General features: G+C 44.3%; 1 protein-coding gene across 1 annotated transcript in view; it reads right to left on the bottom strand.

The window, feature by feature from the left end:
• Nucleotides 1–15,862, bottom strand: part of PUSL1 (pseudouridylate synthase-like 1) — a gene marked incomplete at its 3' end in the record, with an annotated part of 22,581 nt that extends 6,719 nt beyond the window's left edge. The window contains exons 1-4 of the mRNA XM_010156826.1: nt 15,809–15,862; nt 8,340–8,527; nt 3,659–3,808; nt 1,300–1,473 (exon numbers count right to left, since the gene is read on the bottom strand). Coding sequence (XP_010155128.1) covers nt 1,300–1,473; nt 3,659–3,808; nt 8,340–8,527; nt 15,809–15,859 — 563 coding nt within the window. The remainder of the gene's footprint in view (nt 1–1,299; nt 1,474–3,658; nt 3,809–8,339; nt 8,528–15,808) is intronic.
• Between the last annotated feature and the right edge of the window lie 401 nt (nt 15,863–16,263).

Genomic DNA, 16,263 nt, shown 5'->3' with positions numbered 1-16,263 from the left:
AGGAATGCGGCCATGTGACAGCACCCACTTTCCTCTCCAACCTTCCTTTTCCCACCAGGGTGGTGTTTCTTACCTGCAAGAAGGCGGGCAGTAAGCATTTCATCTAGCACTAACTGCCCATGCCCTTGAGCTCATGCAGTACAGAGTAGCAGTAAAGTGCCCTACCCAACTGGGTGGCTCTTTATAACGTGGTTGTGTACTGACAGGCACCGTCACTGAGCAGGAAAAGCAGGAATCAGAGAAGATGGGAGGAACTGAAAGACCAGGGTTACTCAGAGCGTCGATCTCTCTGTTTTTGCAGCTCCCTTTCAGTCTTTGTCCTACACTACTGCTGGCAAAACAGGCTGTTCTAAGACATGGAAAGAAACAGTGGGCTGTTTGCAAACGGCAGTGAGGCTCCAAAGCTTGGAGCATGGCAAGGACAGCTCAGTAGGTATTCAAATTTAATGGAGAGTCGTTGGGGAAAACTACAAAGAAAAGGGTTTTCTCCTAACCAGAAAGCGGGAAAACATGGTTTGGAGACAAACAGCAGCCAGGTTTGCTTTCAAGCTGAAACACAGCAGCCACGTATCTATGAAAGAAGCCAGCGTGAAACTAAAGCCACGCTCAGATGCTAAATACCCCTGATCTTTCTGGGAAAAAACTACCCTTTCTGCTAGAGAGAAAATACATCCAGCCACTTCATTTCAATACTTGCAAGACCTGGTCCTGAAAGAACCCGACACTCAACAATCTTTTGTTTATGTAATGACTGAGTAATATTGGACTTCCCTTCACCAACATCCCCTGGGAAGACAGTAGGAATTCCCGGTGTGAACTGAGCAGATCCATATAGCCACAGCAGTGACCTAGGTGTTGGGTGGGTTTATTCCTTCTATCTGCAGCCTTTAGGCAAAGCTAGGATGGCAGCAGGGGATGGAAAATGGCATCCCCTGCCAGAGCTGGTCTTTAGCAACCAAAAGGAGCGTAAATGCTGGAAGCACCTCACAGGAATTGCTCTGTGCCAGATTCCATGCACCATTTTATAACATCCTGTCTTTTAATGCACAAACTGGACCAGTTTCCCTGCCCTCAGTCCTGCCCACCTTTCTCCCTGAGGACACCGGGGAGGAAAGGGAAAAGAAATGTCCATTCCAAGCTGTCACTGGGCAGAATCCTGCTGAGACCATCACAGGACTGTAAAGGCAATGCACAGCAAACTGGAAGTCAGTTCTCACAGCAGCGCTGGAAGGCAGCTCTGCAGACAAAGCAGCACACGCTGATCCGAGCAGCTCCTGGGCTGAGTACCCTGGCCCTCACCTGTGAGCGTAGTGGTGGGACAGGAACCCAGAAGAGGGTCGGATGTCTGCCTGGAGGATGGTTCTGACTGGAGACCGGAAAGGTGTGTCAGAGTTAAGGGAGCGAAAGGTGCTGAAGTCATGGGTTCCCACCAGGAACTGTGCTGCTTCCTGCATGGCAGGCACATTCAGGTAGCTGAAATTAAACACACAGAGCAAAAGGACAGGAGAATCAGGTGGGACCGAGTATGTTTGGTGGATCAAAGTCCAATTAATTGATGAGAAGCTTAAGCCTGGCACACAGATTTAACATTGCAGCACTGTGGAAACACATTTTGCAAGATGGAGTTTCTCTTGTAATGGCCCAAACCACAAACCAAGATGCCAAGTGACCTGAAGGTATTCAAAACCCCAGGCTAGATCAGGGATTGGCAGGCACATGCTTTTACATAAACCTTTATCCTGCTGTGCTTCTTAAAACGGTTCAATTCAAATAACTCTATTCAAATTTCTGGCTAGAGCATAGGGCAAGAGAACTAAAAGCCTTTGCAGTATCTGGATCTTATAAACTGAAAAAGATGTTGCCAGGTAAGAAAATACCAAATGCTATGATGGTTTTCCAAACCTTAGATTTGCAACAGGCACAAGATGAAATTAGGAAGTTACAGAAATGGAATGAGTCAGAGATGAAGCTAATGTAAACCCAAGGTGGAGATGCAGAGGAAAGGGACAAGGGTAAAACTCAGAACGTCAACTGTCCTTCAGATTTCTTCATTTGAAGTCTCTAAATCTGTTCAAAATAGTCTCAAACAAAGGAGTTGAGACAGATTTATTGATATATTTGCTGAACAGAGGCTTTTTTAAATTCTATTTTTTGTAAATTTCTCCTAAGAAAAAAAGCCTGAGCAAGTACACATGATCTGTGGCCTAAGCTTTTCAGATCTTAACAGAAGTCAAAATGTTTCTGAAGAAAACAATTTTAAAAAGCATAAAATCAAGACGAGATTTTCCAACATCATTCATTTTTTTCACTGTGTTCAAGAAAAATGAGTAGCACTTACAGAGTCCTGGTCGCACTGAGAAGCACTGATAACACCTAGTTGGTAATTCAGATGCCTACAGACGTTAATTGTGCATTATGTTTTATACACCAGTAGTGCACACACTATGAGCTTCTCCACTACTGGCAGTCCAAATATCACACCTTTTAGCAATTTCAAGCTGAAATTACTAAATCTCCCATTCAGAATTTCACCCTGTCCTTTATCTGGCATTGCCATTTGGGAAAGCAGGGTCTGGACTAAATTAAATGCTCCTTCATAAAGCCTGAGAGTAAGGCACGTTGCACACATAACATCTAATTTTGCAATTTCATATCTATCTTTCCCTTTCACAGAAAAGAAAATCAGCAATTTAATGTTAGGACAACGTCATCTGCATTCCTCTGCTAGGACAGTCAAGATTACTTTTTCTTACTACCTGCAATTGTTATTCCAATAGCAGTGATGAAATTACCACAACTGGCTACAAACCTGTTTTTCTATTAAGTTGTGGGAAACTCCAGTTTTCTTTAATGTATGTTTATCTCAGTAAAATGTAAACTAAAGGGCAATAACAAATTATCTCGGGGGTTTTGTTTGCTTTTTTTCCTCGCCCACTGTTTATCATGTCCCAAGTTGTTTTTCTAAATGACACTGAATTTGATTTTCTTCCCTTGCATACACAAGCACTGGTTTGTTATGACTCAGTGGCTGCTCCAAGAACACAAGTGAATACTGAGTTAGATACATTGGTTTGTTATTGTAGGGTTGCTCAGAGCCATCAGCTCTCACTAGTCAAACATACAGGCACTCAGACCGGGAATGAAAGCGCAGACTTTCATGCAGTCCCTATCAGAAACAGGACTAAGGAAAAAACAGAATTCTCAGCCTTCATTCTTGACTGCCTGTATGGTCACACCTAAAACGCTGAGATCTGCCTTGCAATGCATTTCTGCCTGCCTGCATCACATCAGAGCACTGCTCCTTCAGCCGGCTGTCCGAACGGGTTTGCTGTAGGAATTGGCAAGGTCATCTGAGGAAATGCTCATCACTTCCAGGGGGAGGCACACACAAAGTTGTTGATGGACTCTACCCAGTCATCGAGTATTTCAGCAGTGTTAAGCATGTTTGTAACAGGTCAAACCAACAGTATAATAAAAGAGCTGCAAGTCTCAGTGAACATAACTCAGTGCAGCTGCACTGATTTCAACAGGAAATCTTGTCGATACAAACAAGGAATCTGGTCTCACATGTAGAAATTACTCCCTCTCCCCAAAAGCCCAGCCTTTCCAGAGTGTAGACGAAGTAGCTCCTCAGGGAGTTTTAATGGAATACACTTACCCTCCCAGAGGAGCCCAGCAGAGATCCTTCTCGAAGACGGGTATTTCAGAATAACGAGTGCAGCCCACCAACAGCCGATAAATGTAGGTTCTTGACAGTGCGGAGAAGCGTGCATGGAAGCTATTGGTCACTCGATAGGCATTCAAAACGCTGTTAGGACAGAAGACAATGAGGGAGAGACATTTCATACACCAATTTGAAAGCTTTTGCTTGGTCACCACACAGATGGGAACTGAAACATGCAATGGATTCCTTTAGAAACTGCATTTACAATTAATTAAATGTCATTCCTTCCTGACAGCCAGTGGCTAACCAGTGGCCAAGGATGTGCAGCTGTAGGCTGCCACAGGCACCTGACCAGCCGGTGTGTGCCCAGGTGGCCAAGAAGGCCAATGGCATCCTGGCCAGCATCAGGTCTTTTCCAACCTAAACGATTCTAAGAATCTATGATCTCCAACTGAGAAGCACACCTTATCAACACTATGCCCTTCTGCTTTTGCAGAACCGTGGTCTCAAATATGAGTAGGAAGGACTCTACCCAGCTAAAAATACCTCTGTGCTCCCTCTCAAAGGTGGCTACGCAGCTCATTGTAGCAGATGGAGACAGCTGAAACTAGGTCACCTCTCTCCCACCTCCCCTCTCAGCCTCCAAGACAAATAGGACTTTGCTGTAGCAATGAAAATAAAGGTGCGTCCCACCATCACCTAGACAGAGTCTGAAAATGTGGAACGCTGCATGCAGGAGACCTGGGAACCCTCACATTTCACGTGTGAGGAAAATGGCTTTTGGGAATGTTTGTGTCTACTTGTCTTCCACTGACTCTGGGGAGTTAACTCAAAAGCTGATTTCTAGGCAGTTGAACTCCCCTAGTTTATTCTGTAAGCAAGAGGGGGAAATTGCCTTATTTCTCTAAGCCAGTGCCACCATTACCATCAAACACAGACACCTATGTAGGCAGAAAGGAGGGTACAAAGGCTGTCAGAGAGAAAAACGCCCTTCTGTCTGGTAAGGGAGAAAACAGAGCTTCCCTGTGTTTCTGTACCTCCCCCAAAATGTTATCAAATCCAGTTGTTACTGGATTTGATCTTCCCTTATCCCAGAGTACTGGCTACTCACCATACTGCAGGGAGCATATAGCAAGGAGTCACTATTACATAGGCATAATCTCTCTGCAGGTGTTACTTTAGAGGATACCTCTCCTTAGAAGGCAGTTTTTCTCCTGCTGTGTGCCGTTCTGTCTTTGGAGTTTGGCACAGTGAGGAGAAGGGACCCAGGGCAGCCAAAAAATATGATACTGTTTGGGACCAAGTAATAGATAAACCTATTTATTTACTTTAAAAACGTTGGTGCTTCGGGGATTTTTGCCAGCTCAAGTGCCTCTGGCTCACATCCCTTGACTGCGAAGGCTCAGACCACAGAAGAAGAAATTACAGCTGAGCCACAGGCCTCCACAAAGATTTGCAATAACAAGCCCAGGAGATTGCTCTGCTGCTATAAACTCTCAGTAGAAATGCAAACTACATCCTCCAGGCCTGCAATGGAGTTTGAATCTAGGACCTCCAGCCTCTTCTAAACACAATAATATAATTATTACATTTATTTTTCTCTGCCTACATGCCTCCGCAAGCATTTCATCTATCTGGAGCTTCTCTTGTTAATGCTTATGTGGTTTTTATTAAATAACCATCCTTTAACTCCCTCTGATAGAGCGATTCTTTTGGAAAAGCCTATTCATGTTCACATTATTCTTCAGTGCAGGCATCCTTTCCTGCCTCTCCTAGCAGATGCAATTGCTGCCATAGGCTCCTTCTAGCTAGGAATGTCTTTCCAGCATTCATTCCAGCAGCTACGTTTCAGGCCTTGTTAAGGTCCCACTTTTTGAAAGGCTGCTTGTAAATACTCATTGCGCTCTTTACCTTTTCAACAGAGCCTCAATTTCAGAGGAGGTTGAAGGAAAAAAAGCCTGAGGACATCTAACTAGAAGTGGCAATGTATCAGATACAAAGATGTCCTCCGGAAGTACATCCTTCTCTCTCCGCTGACAACAGAAACCAAATGCCAATTTGCAGGAGGTGGGAGGAATCCTGGCTCTATCTTCTTGTCACTCAGACAGCTTTTTTTGTGTGCTGACAAAACTGAAATCAGAAATAGGTGTGAGTTTACTGTATTACCATCCCTACTTAAGGGAGAGCAAAGTACTCCTACAGTTAACCCATCTGTGAAATACAATCCGATCTTTGTGGGCAAGATCCTTTCAAATACACTTTGCAAACCTAAAAGACAGCGCAGTTGACAGACCCATCCTGTTACAAAGGTTATTACGGCTGGTGATACAGTCAGCCAGCTTGGAATCTTGTTTCCCTTCCAAGCTCTACCGACAATAATGTGTTCTCACAAAGATCCCTCTCTCCATCACCCCCTGCTTGCAACCACATGAAAGTGCTGAGTTTTCTCTTCAGCATTAGGAGAGAATTCTTCTTGGCAAAGTAGTATTTACAGAGGGAGGGAACGGTTGCTGAGTACACTCAGACTCATGCCTGTCACCAACCTCCTTAATGGAAAGCAGCTGAACCATTTTTAAAAGGTTCAGCCCAAGGGAGGAAAGAGAAGTAGAGCTGACTGCATCCTCATAAACTTAAACTCTCTGACTGATCGGGACAGCATTTGCATTTCATCAAAAGATATTACCTCCTGATAGGTATCTGTCAGATCTTAGCGCGAGACAAAAAACTCTTCCCATCCGTGAGATCCCACTGCTGCCTCCTCAGGAAGATGTTCTCTAACAAACCTTTCTTCAGCAGCGATCCTGTCTGCTCTCGGACTGATCAGTCACGATATCACACAGCTAGGTATAACGATGCATCTGTATGACTGGTATTGAAAGTGGCAGGGTCACAACAGTAGGTTTAGCTCTCTAGGACAACTTACTCCATTAAAGCCAAACAACACAACTCACAAGCTTAAACTCAGGGGAGAGACACTGAGATTCTGTGGCTGGTGACACACAGAACAGACTGGTTGTTACAGTGGTACCCTCTGGCTGCAAAATCAGCTAGCTCTGACTCCCCAACAACTGCTTTAGTCTTTTAAGGAATGAACTCAAAACTATGACCGACTTCATGTTCCCTGTAACTGCTAGAGGATCCAGAAAGGGTTTGACTTCCAGGGTGTATAGATGCTGACCTAGTTTTCAGTCTGAGCAGAATTAACAACCAAAACCCACGTAAGTCCAATTCAATTTCAGAATCTCTCAGGTTTTTTTAAATTGACACAGCAGTCTGAAAAGAAATCATCTCCAGCCCCACCCCACAGCAGCTGCAGTAGACTCTTACACATATGTCAAAGAAGGTGAAAGCTGTCATGGAACAGTAACTCACAGATGTTAAATATGCAACTTAGTTACTTGAGCCATCTGCTTTGTGTTCTGGCCTTTCACTGCAGAGGAATCTAGCTGCTACTTTAGGAGCCCCATGGAGGAACTGGATTTGTAAATGTAAAACTGTCAATCCTGTGTTATCATGCTAATATTCAATCTCAGGTTTGGGATGCATGATCTGACTTGTTACTGGATGGCTGTCCGTGGGCTGTGTAGTAAAAGCAGTGAAACCAGTATTTGCTTTTCTTTCAGATACCCACGGTGAAACCTTTCCTTTCAGAGAAAGACTCAACCAACTCTGCAAACTGCTAAAACACATTTTTATAAATAAGGTGTGGGGAGGAAAGAAATTTCCCTTACAGATTTCTGGGGACTGACAGTGATGCATTTCTTTATCAAGCCCAAGCAGCCTCACAGTCATCTCTCGCTGCCCTTAGGCTGAGCTCACCCACTCCGAGGCATCGCACAAGGGTCTCATGGAGGGTCAGCAACTGCTAAGTCGGCACGGACAGTCAAGGACTATTAGGATCAAAGGAGAAAAGCAGTGTGGTCTTATGCTGTTTCCAAAACTGTCTGAGGACTGTCAAAGGAACTGTAAACATCCAGGGAAAAAGGTCAGTTAAAACAACATTAATAAACAGCCGCTAACAGGAACTATGTGCCTCTAGTAATAATGCTCTCACAGTGCTTCCTGCCCTCTTTCCTGAGCTCAGATTCCAAGGATTTTACTTCCTCTTCCCCTGACCCTCTGACAGCTCCCCTGGTGCTTGTTCAGAGGTGAAAGAACGCAGCTGGCTCGGAGACAGCTGCTGCAGCTTCTGCTCCAGCCACTGACCAAACCGAGAGCCCGGAGATAGAAGATCCCACTGTATTTAAATAAATTTAAAGCATCACTGACATACAAAGGTTCCTTCCTCTGCTTAAGGTTTGAATGTTTGCAAAATGCTTTGAAAAAGTCAAAACAGCTGACTGAATTGCAGATCAACACCTTCTGCAGGGCGTGCCGCAGCTTCAACCGACACGAATTCACTTTTCACTTTATAGAGCGTGTGGAACACGAATGAAAGGCCTTCTGGGGAAAAAGTAACGGCATCGTTCATCCCTCCCTCCCTCTGACCCCAAACTACTTGAGCACCTGCATATTTAGAGCTGGTAGTTGCAGAAATACACATGTGCAAGGGAGTGGTTTGCCAACACACATAACAGAAAAATACATCATCTGGGTGAAGATGGGAGATCATTGCCACATTCCTTCTTTCTCCAATGAGGGCAAGATAAAAGATTTTGGCTCGCCTCCAACTCACCGGATTGGCTCAGTCTTCAGGTGGTGATTAAGACTGTAGATGAGCTGTTTTTCATTAAATGCTGGCTTCCCCTGTGCCCTCTGGATGTCAAGGTGAGCAGAGTTGCAGAGTGCATGGACTCCGGTATCTGTTCGGCTGGAGATGTGGAACTTGATGGGAATAGTGGGTTTTAGGTTCTGCGCAGCCTTCTGCAAACCAGCACAAGATGGATTCATGAATAGCGGTCTCGTTTTGAGGTAGCTAGGAATAAACACCCTCTTCCCTGCTAACCACATCCCCTTATTGTTCACACAGAGAAGAAATTGGGAGTTTTACCATGGGCTGCAAAGAAAGAGATGGAGAGGAACCTTTCTGGGGGACTTCCTAGCACCAGGGGCTTCTCACTTTTGGTCCTGAAATCACCTCAAACAACATCCAAAATGCCATGTGAGAGTCCTTATGTGTACAAAAAAAAAGTAAAAGACATTCATCTCCCTATGCTTTCATTTATAACATTGGGTGAGTTGGAAAGAGGACAGAATCACACACTTAAACCCACACAGCACCCCTGCAACTTACTGCTAAGAACTGGGCTGGGATTGCTTCAGCAGCTCTTAAAGAGCTGCAGAACCCAAGCCTTCAAGGGATGGAAACAGCACATGGGGATGTCCGAATGACATCAGCCGAGATGCCTGAAGGAGTTCAGGCTGGATCCTTTGCTTCCAGTGCAGGCCAGAACTGTGTAAAATACCATGACTTACTGCTGCAGCAGCAGTTCTTTTCCATCCCCAATGGGAGCAGGGCTACAGAGGGCAACAGGCTTCCTTTGATTGCTGAGAGCAGAGGAGGAGCCAGGGGAGCAGATGAGTAGTAGCACAGCACTGATGTAATGCATATACTAGTCCCACCGAGAAATAAAAACAGATCTAAGATTCAAGGCACAGCTGTCATAAAACACACCAGCAGCTGAGGAGCTGACACTGAGCTATCCCAGCAGGTACAATAACCACAGGACAAACACACACCACCGGCAGTCACAAGACGGAAGTTCCTTATATTCACTGCTTCCACAGTTGCATTAATGCAGGACTTGGCTAATCCTCAAGAGTACCGTTTTCTTCAGGAGCTAGAGCTGCCTTAATATTCAGGTGCTGTCTCACTCACGCAAAGACCTCTGCCACAGCAAGGCTAAAAGCAGAAAACTACAAACATTTACACCGTCACAGAGTTCAAGTTACAGAGTTCAAGCTTATTGGAGCCAAAAGGCCCTAAAATTACACTGCAGCTGAGATGCACTTTAGAAATGAGTTATCAAACTGTACTGCAACGAGCCGAAACTGACTATTCTTAAGGCAAGAGTAAGGGCAGTGACTGAGATCCTCTAGGTTCTATATATGGATTTTGGCAAGGATTTGCTGGAGAATCCACCTGTGGCTAGAATTGTTGTTGCCCTTTCCTAATTGTTCCTCTCCACACAGATAGCTTTTATCCCCACCTTTCTGCCTTTCCATTTTGTCCACTAACAAAGGGCTGGAAAATCAACTGGGTGATTTTCTACAGGTTCCTGCTGGGAAAGTAAATAAAACCCTGCTAAATGAGGCATTATTCTGGTGTCTTTTAATCAAGATTTACGCACAAAGAGAGACGGCAAAAGAGATGCTAACACGGTTAATTAGATGCTATATATTTACAGGTCTGTCTAGACTGGCCTAAAGTTTATCAAAGCCAGGTTGGGTTTTGGTAAGGGACAAACACTGGTAGGTCAGAAACCTTGGTATTCCAAGAACTTCCTAATTCTATGTTGAAACCATAGTCAGTCTTACCTACAGTAAGGTTTTAAAGCAGGTTGCTGGAGCACTGCAAAATACAACTTTTTTTTCTTTGTGAGGATAGGAAATGCAATGTAATTTGTTGCAGGGAATGAGTGAAGCATATCTGAAAGGCTGAAAAAAAATAATCCAACAAAAAAAAGAAGAAAACAGGATGAACGACTACAAATTTCCCTTTTCCATCTCCACTCCGGAGCAGTGGTAAGGCTGAAAAAAAATAATCCAACAAAAAAAAAGAAGAAAACAGGATGAACGACTACAAATTTCTTTCCCTTTTCCATCTCCACTACGGAGTAGTGAACCCAGCAGTGGTCTTATTAGATTTTAATTTTGTACCACGAGTCAATAATGTTTGAACTGCTGACTCACAAATGCTTTCCAGGCTCCTACTATTTGAGCAGACAGGATTCCGGGCTCTCTCAGAAACGTACCGTTAAAAAGCACAGGGAGGCAAGGAAAAATGTAACCGCGCTGCCGTAGAAGGCCTGGGAAACAGAACAAAAATGACCCTAGCCTTTTCCCCTTCCTAATCCTTCTATTTGGAGTTCACGTGGTTACAATTAACAATGAAAATCTTTATTTATCACCCTTAAGCAGAGAGAAACAGACAGAAATTAAATAGTTTTCTGCAGCAAACCTTGGCTGGTGCCTCAGCAATGTGTCTTAAAGCAGAAGCTGTATTTTAAGACCAAAGTTTCTGCAAAGATATGTTTGGGTTTTGCAGGCTCCTCCCTTACTCCACCCTCTTCTCCCTCTCTTTCTCATCAGGCAAAAACCAGCCAGTGGGAAGACAGCTGAATGGGGGCAGAGGGAGAAAGAGAACAGGAGAGAACCTGGAAAAGATCCTCCTTTCTTGTTATAGGCTTGGAGAAGTTTGGATGCAGCACTCCTCTGGATCCCACACTGCATCCCATTTCAAGCACTGCACCTGAACAAAGCTGGATAATAGGAACACTGTTTGGATCTCTTCTGCTCTGCCAGCGGGAGTTGAGCCTGACTGGAGTGCAGAGTGGAGAGAAAGAAGGTTGCAGACTCCATGGCAAATCTGGTTGTTTCCCCCGCTCAGGTCAGCCAGTGAATCCACAAAGGTGCAGGACTGAATGACCGGGTCAGCAAACGGTATTTTCACAGCTGCCCTTCTCCAGCACAGTTTTCTCCCAGTAGCACCTTTCTGGAGAAATGACTGAAGGATATATGTGCTGGGCATCCAAGGAGGAAAGTGACCACCATCAACAACCAATCTCCATTTGTGAAAGCTGAAAGCTTTGTTTGTGGATTCCTCCTCCAGCCTAACAGGCACAAAGTTGATGAGTATTTTATCAACTGCTGCCTCCAGTTTCAATTTTAATATTTTATTTAAATCCCATCTTAATTAACCTCCTTGAAGAGAGACTTTCTGAACTGCTGAACTTCTTTGCAGGCAATTCAGAAATGACCCCTTCACCTGTGCAAATGTCTCATATCTGTACCATCCAGATGCCCTTTGAGCCTATAGGCAGCTGATGGTTTCCTCCTCTGGATCCTGTATAATCTGTTAACACCACCCACACTGAATTGCAAAAAAGATGCATTATTTACATTTAGTAACTGCTTGGATAGCAACCAGATTTTCCTGCCCTCTCAGAAAAAATAAACAGCCCCTAAAACAAGCAGCCCCTTTCATCCAAGGAACTCGAAAGGCTTTACTGCTATTAATCCTGATCCCTACCCTGTCAGGTATCACATATGGATTCCTATGGGGGAAACTGAGGCAGAAGTTAAGCACTTTACCCATGGGCACCCAGCTAAAAAGCAATAGATGAGATACAGGAATAAAGGAGCTGGGTTGTCTTCCTATGCACTCAGAGTTCACATCTACTCCCTTCTTTAAGCCACAGAGCACCCAAACATCCTCCTCTTTAGCAGGTGATACAAACACTGAAATCTTGCCTTGGCACCTGCTGGAGGCCTTTCATTGTGCAACATCTCATCCATTTTCATTCCCGAGTCATAGTCTTTCCAGACGATCATATGCCTGGAGCAGCAACAAGCATCCCAGGGTGTCAGTTTATACCTCTAGCATGCAACACATCAGTGATGCAGGGGAAAGTATTACTTGCATTTAGTAGGTCAGTTCTGCTAACAGGTTTCATTCACTAAGCACTTCCATATCGTGAATCACGCTGAAATTTCCACTGCTGTGTGCCAGAATGATATGGATCCACATTCCAGATTGCTATTATTCCTTGCAGCTCTGTTCTCTTCTCACTCTGTACAGGTGCTGGGGAGAAGAGGTGGAGAACAGGCCATTAACATATACCACCTATGGCGGGAAAGCAAAAGTTCGTCCACTTCTCTCCCTGAAGTCTAAATAAAAAATCGTCAAGATACTCAGCCATCTACCTCTACAGAGTATTGGGGAACCAGTGAAGTTAATTGTGGATGATTGCGTCCAAGAGAAAGCGTGCATTAGGAATGTTTTGGGAAAGTAAGTGTGTATTTGCCTATTCCAGCAGCTGGATTGCTTACTGGATTCACCACGTACAATGGCATTAGTTGCGCAGACACAAGGGATTGCACTGCATTGCTAAGGATGCTGCACGATCTGTAAGTTGCTGTGTTCTAATAAATAATAACAAGCAAGCTTCTGGTTGGAAGTCATCACAGCCTCAGTGACTCAATGGGTGCTATGTCAACTGAAACTAATCAAAACTGTAACTAATTTTTAGTGCAATAGGTAAAGGTTGATATGAAAGCCAGAAAGAAAAAGCTTCTGCTAGAAGAAAGGGTTTCCAAAGCAACCTCCTACGCCTCTGAAATTATTATCCAAACAGGGGTTGAAGATGACAGTTCTCTGGGTCCATTTTCCTTTCTCTTGTGGTTTTTTCTTTGGAGTGGTGGGAGAGGGCTGCAGGGACAGTGGGACGGACAGAAGGTTGTACCAAACTGCCTTGCATAGCAAGAAATTTGTGTATGTTCTCTTTCTCTCCTCTCCTACTCCTCCTTTTCCTTTCAGGAAGAATAATATCTGGCCTTAGCACAAGGCTGCTGGCCAAAGCAGAGCTTCATGTGGGGAAGATTAGTTTTGAGCAGCGTTCGCCAGCACAATGGGAAACAGCACACTCAGGAGATGGCTCAAACCAAACATGAAAGGGGACTTAATTCTGCAGATCCTAGCAGGCCTCGCATATGGTGCCTGTTAGCACGAGCAACAGCTACTCACTTTAGCAAAAGGTGCTACACAGGAGATCTTTACAGTAGGGACATGCGTGAGAACTGAGGCTAGAGCATGAAGTCCTGCATCTTCTAAGTTTCCACATGCAGCTGGAGGGAGCCAAGTCACAGGACTCAAACTTCCCCATCTGGGGAAGCAAGGTCTGGAATTTCGGTTTGGACCCATCACTAGCAATCTGGGCTTCCAAGTGCTTAAAGACAAATACGTTGCCTCCGAGAAAGAAAGCGTTGTCTGCAAAGCTCACCCCCCTCAAAGATACATTAAAAACTCCTTCAAATATCTACATCTGTCCCTGAACTAAAACAAGTCTCCGTTTCCTCCAGACAGTCCCAGGGCTCGGTTACATAGGAGTACTGAGGACTACAAAATCATCCATGCCCTGCATGATACAGTGCTTTAGGGTGACAACAGGCTATACTCAGGCCTTCTGCTCAGCCCCAGTCCAGCAATTTTACCTTATCACGCACAAGGCTGCGGTACACACTGACAAACCAGTCCATTACACCTCTAATGACACAGATGCTGAAACACAAGGCCTATACCTCACAGGTTATTTGCTTGCTGTAACTGCAAACAAATGGCTGAACATATTTAGAATACAACAAGGATCTCATTACATATAATTAATTTTGCCCTTCCCTTCAGCTGCCTTCCTGGCTTTGGAAAGTCATGAAGTTCAAGGCTGCACAGAAATGGAAGAAGGAAGATAAATTCCTGCAGGCCCCAGAAGTTTTCTATTAAAGATGCTTTAAGACTTCCCATGTGGTTCTAATAGACACAGCCCTGCTCAGCAGTGCCCAGCATCAATACCACCACATGAAAGCAAAGCACATATCCCAGAACTGGCCTGCAAAGTGCTGATACTGTGAAAAGACAACACCAAATAAGTTTATCTTTTTCTTTTCTTTTTCTTTTCTCCTTTAAACACCCATCCTACCCATTGGCCTGTTAAAACAAAGTTACTTGGATAATGCAAAACAACTGCTGGGCTCACCCAAAGTCCGGCGCCTGGGGCTGAGACACTGGATGGTTCAGAGGATTAGATAAATGAGATAGAAAGTCCTCTGGGGCTCTTCTTTCAAGATCTGCACAATATTTATACACTTTCTCCACAACGGTCTCAGGCAAGAAGCCATACAAATACACCCTGAGAACTCTATTCAAACCATAATTCATCACACTTTCCCTCTGCAGATTGCTTAGCAAGAGCATGCAGGCACTATCACCCTCACTCAGTAAACCAAGGCAGTGTGGAAAGGTCTTGGCCACGGTCACAGAGTGGTTGGGACAGCAAGTCTGCTCCCAGACCGGCTCCTCAACAACTCTGCTCCTTGACAACACCAGGACTGTAGCTAATGCAGGGGAAGCACAGACTATCGCAAACAGGTGGGCACACCACCTTCAAACTGCTCCAGTCTATGATCTCAGGTTAGACAGTCTGACCAAAAATGAGAACTGAGTAACAAAAAGGCACCATCTGACCTAAAGCAAACACTTTCAACCTCTTCAACAATCTCTTATCTTCTAAACGGGCACAAGCTTCATTTCAAACTACATGATGCTTTTAAGATGAGAGAAAAATATCACACAGCTTCCTCTGATTCCTGCCCCGCACAGGAACTTGGGATTCACCAGCACTGCTCCAATAAATGCTGCTCAATTACCACTGGGTTACACAAACATCCAAGTGTGCTGAGCATTTGCTCTGTGCAAGTGACCCACTTTCTACTCGCTGGTGTTAACAGCAGGTCTTTGCACTCAAACTGCACACACACTCCAAGCCCAAACAGGTCTTGGGTCTTGAAAGCCATTCTTACATCCTAGGAAATCCCTGGGAGCAGCACAGGAACAACAATGATGACAGGATCACAACTTTATTCCCCAGCTATTAGAAGAATTCCAGAAAAATGGAAACTAAGCATGTTTTTTCTTTGGAACAATGGATATCCTGCTGTGCTTTGTTCTGAAAACATCTGTCAGAGACATCCTCTCCTGGGAGGACACAGCATCTAGTTTATGAATCTGTAAAGGACTTGAACACGAACTAGAAGCAGAGTAGCTAAGCGTGCTTAGAACTGAGGCAGCTCTAAGAATAAGTGGATACAAAGCCACAAGTGCTAATGAAGCTCACATGCATCTTCAGGTGGGCCAGTACCTGAGCAGGGGCTCTCAGAACCATAGTCTGGATTCACATGCCTCAATTTGAAGTCTCATTGAAGGGTTCACATATTTTTAAGGATCGGGATCTTAATGTGTCTGACTTCACTCTGACTTATTTCTCCCACCTGTATACCAATATAATTTCTAAAGCAATTTGATTGTTTTGAATATTGTAGTGTTTAGCACTCTGCTAAATATAAGTAAGATTTATCCTTGATATTATCTGCAGCTCAACAACGTGACCCTAGAAGTTTCATTTTAATGACAATTTATTAAGAAGGACTCACCTCCAAATAGTTCTGGACTCCAACCACTGACTGCTTGTTCGAAGTCTCCATAACCCCACTGCAGAGCATAACAAATACAATAGTTATTGATATGTGTCAAGACCCAAGGACTTAACACAGAGTCCTCCAATGCATTTAGAAGTTAATTGGGGACCATAATCAAACTGTTTGCTATTGAGCAACTTGGATCTTTTTACAGAACTTGCAGGGACCAAACACTTTGATGAACAGACAGGAAAATAGATGTGATGGTTATTTGCAAGAAAGAAGGCTGGAAATAAAAATCATCCTACTAATGTTACTCCCTGGACTAGCCTTTCAGATGGAGGCTGACATGTTGGGAAGATAAGGCAGACAAATTACAGTAGGAAAGAGTTTGCAGATAAAACTATTTCAGGGCCAGGAGGTGGTTGCCAGTTGCAGGTCCCTTTCTTGCAGGCCCTGTGGATGGCATA

This window comes from Eurypyga helias, unplaced genomic scaffold, assembly GCF_000690775.1.
Source record: "Eurypyga helias isolate BGI_N326 unplaced genomic scaffold, ASM69077v1 scaffold38448, whole genome shotgun sequence".
Lineage (NCBI taxonomy): Eukaryota > Metazoa > Chordata > Aves > Eurypygiformes > Eurypygidae > Eurypyga > Eurypyga helias.
This window is presented reverse-complemented; position numbering and strand designations above follow the sequence as displayed.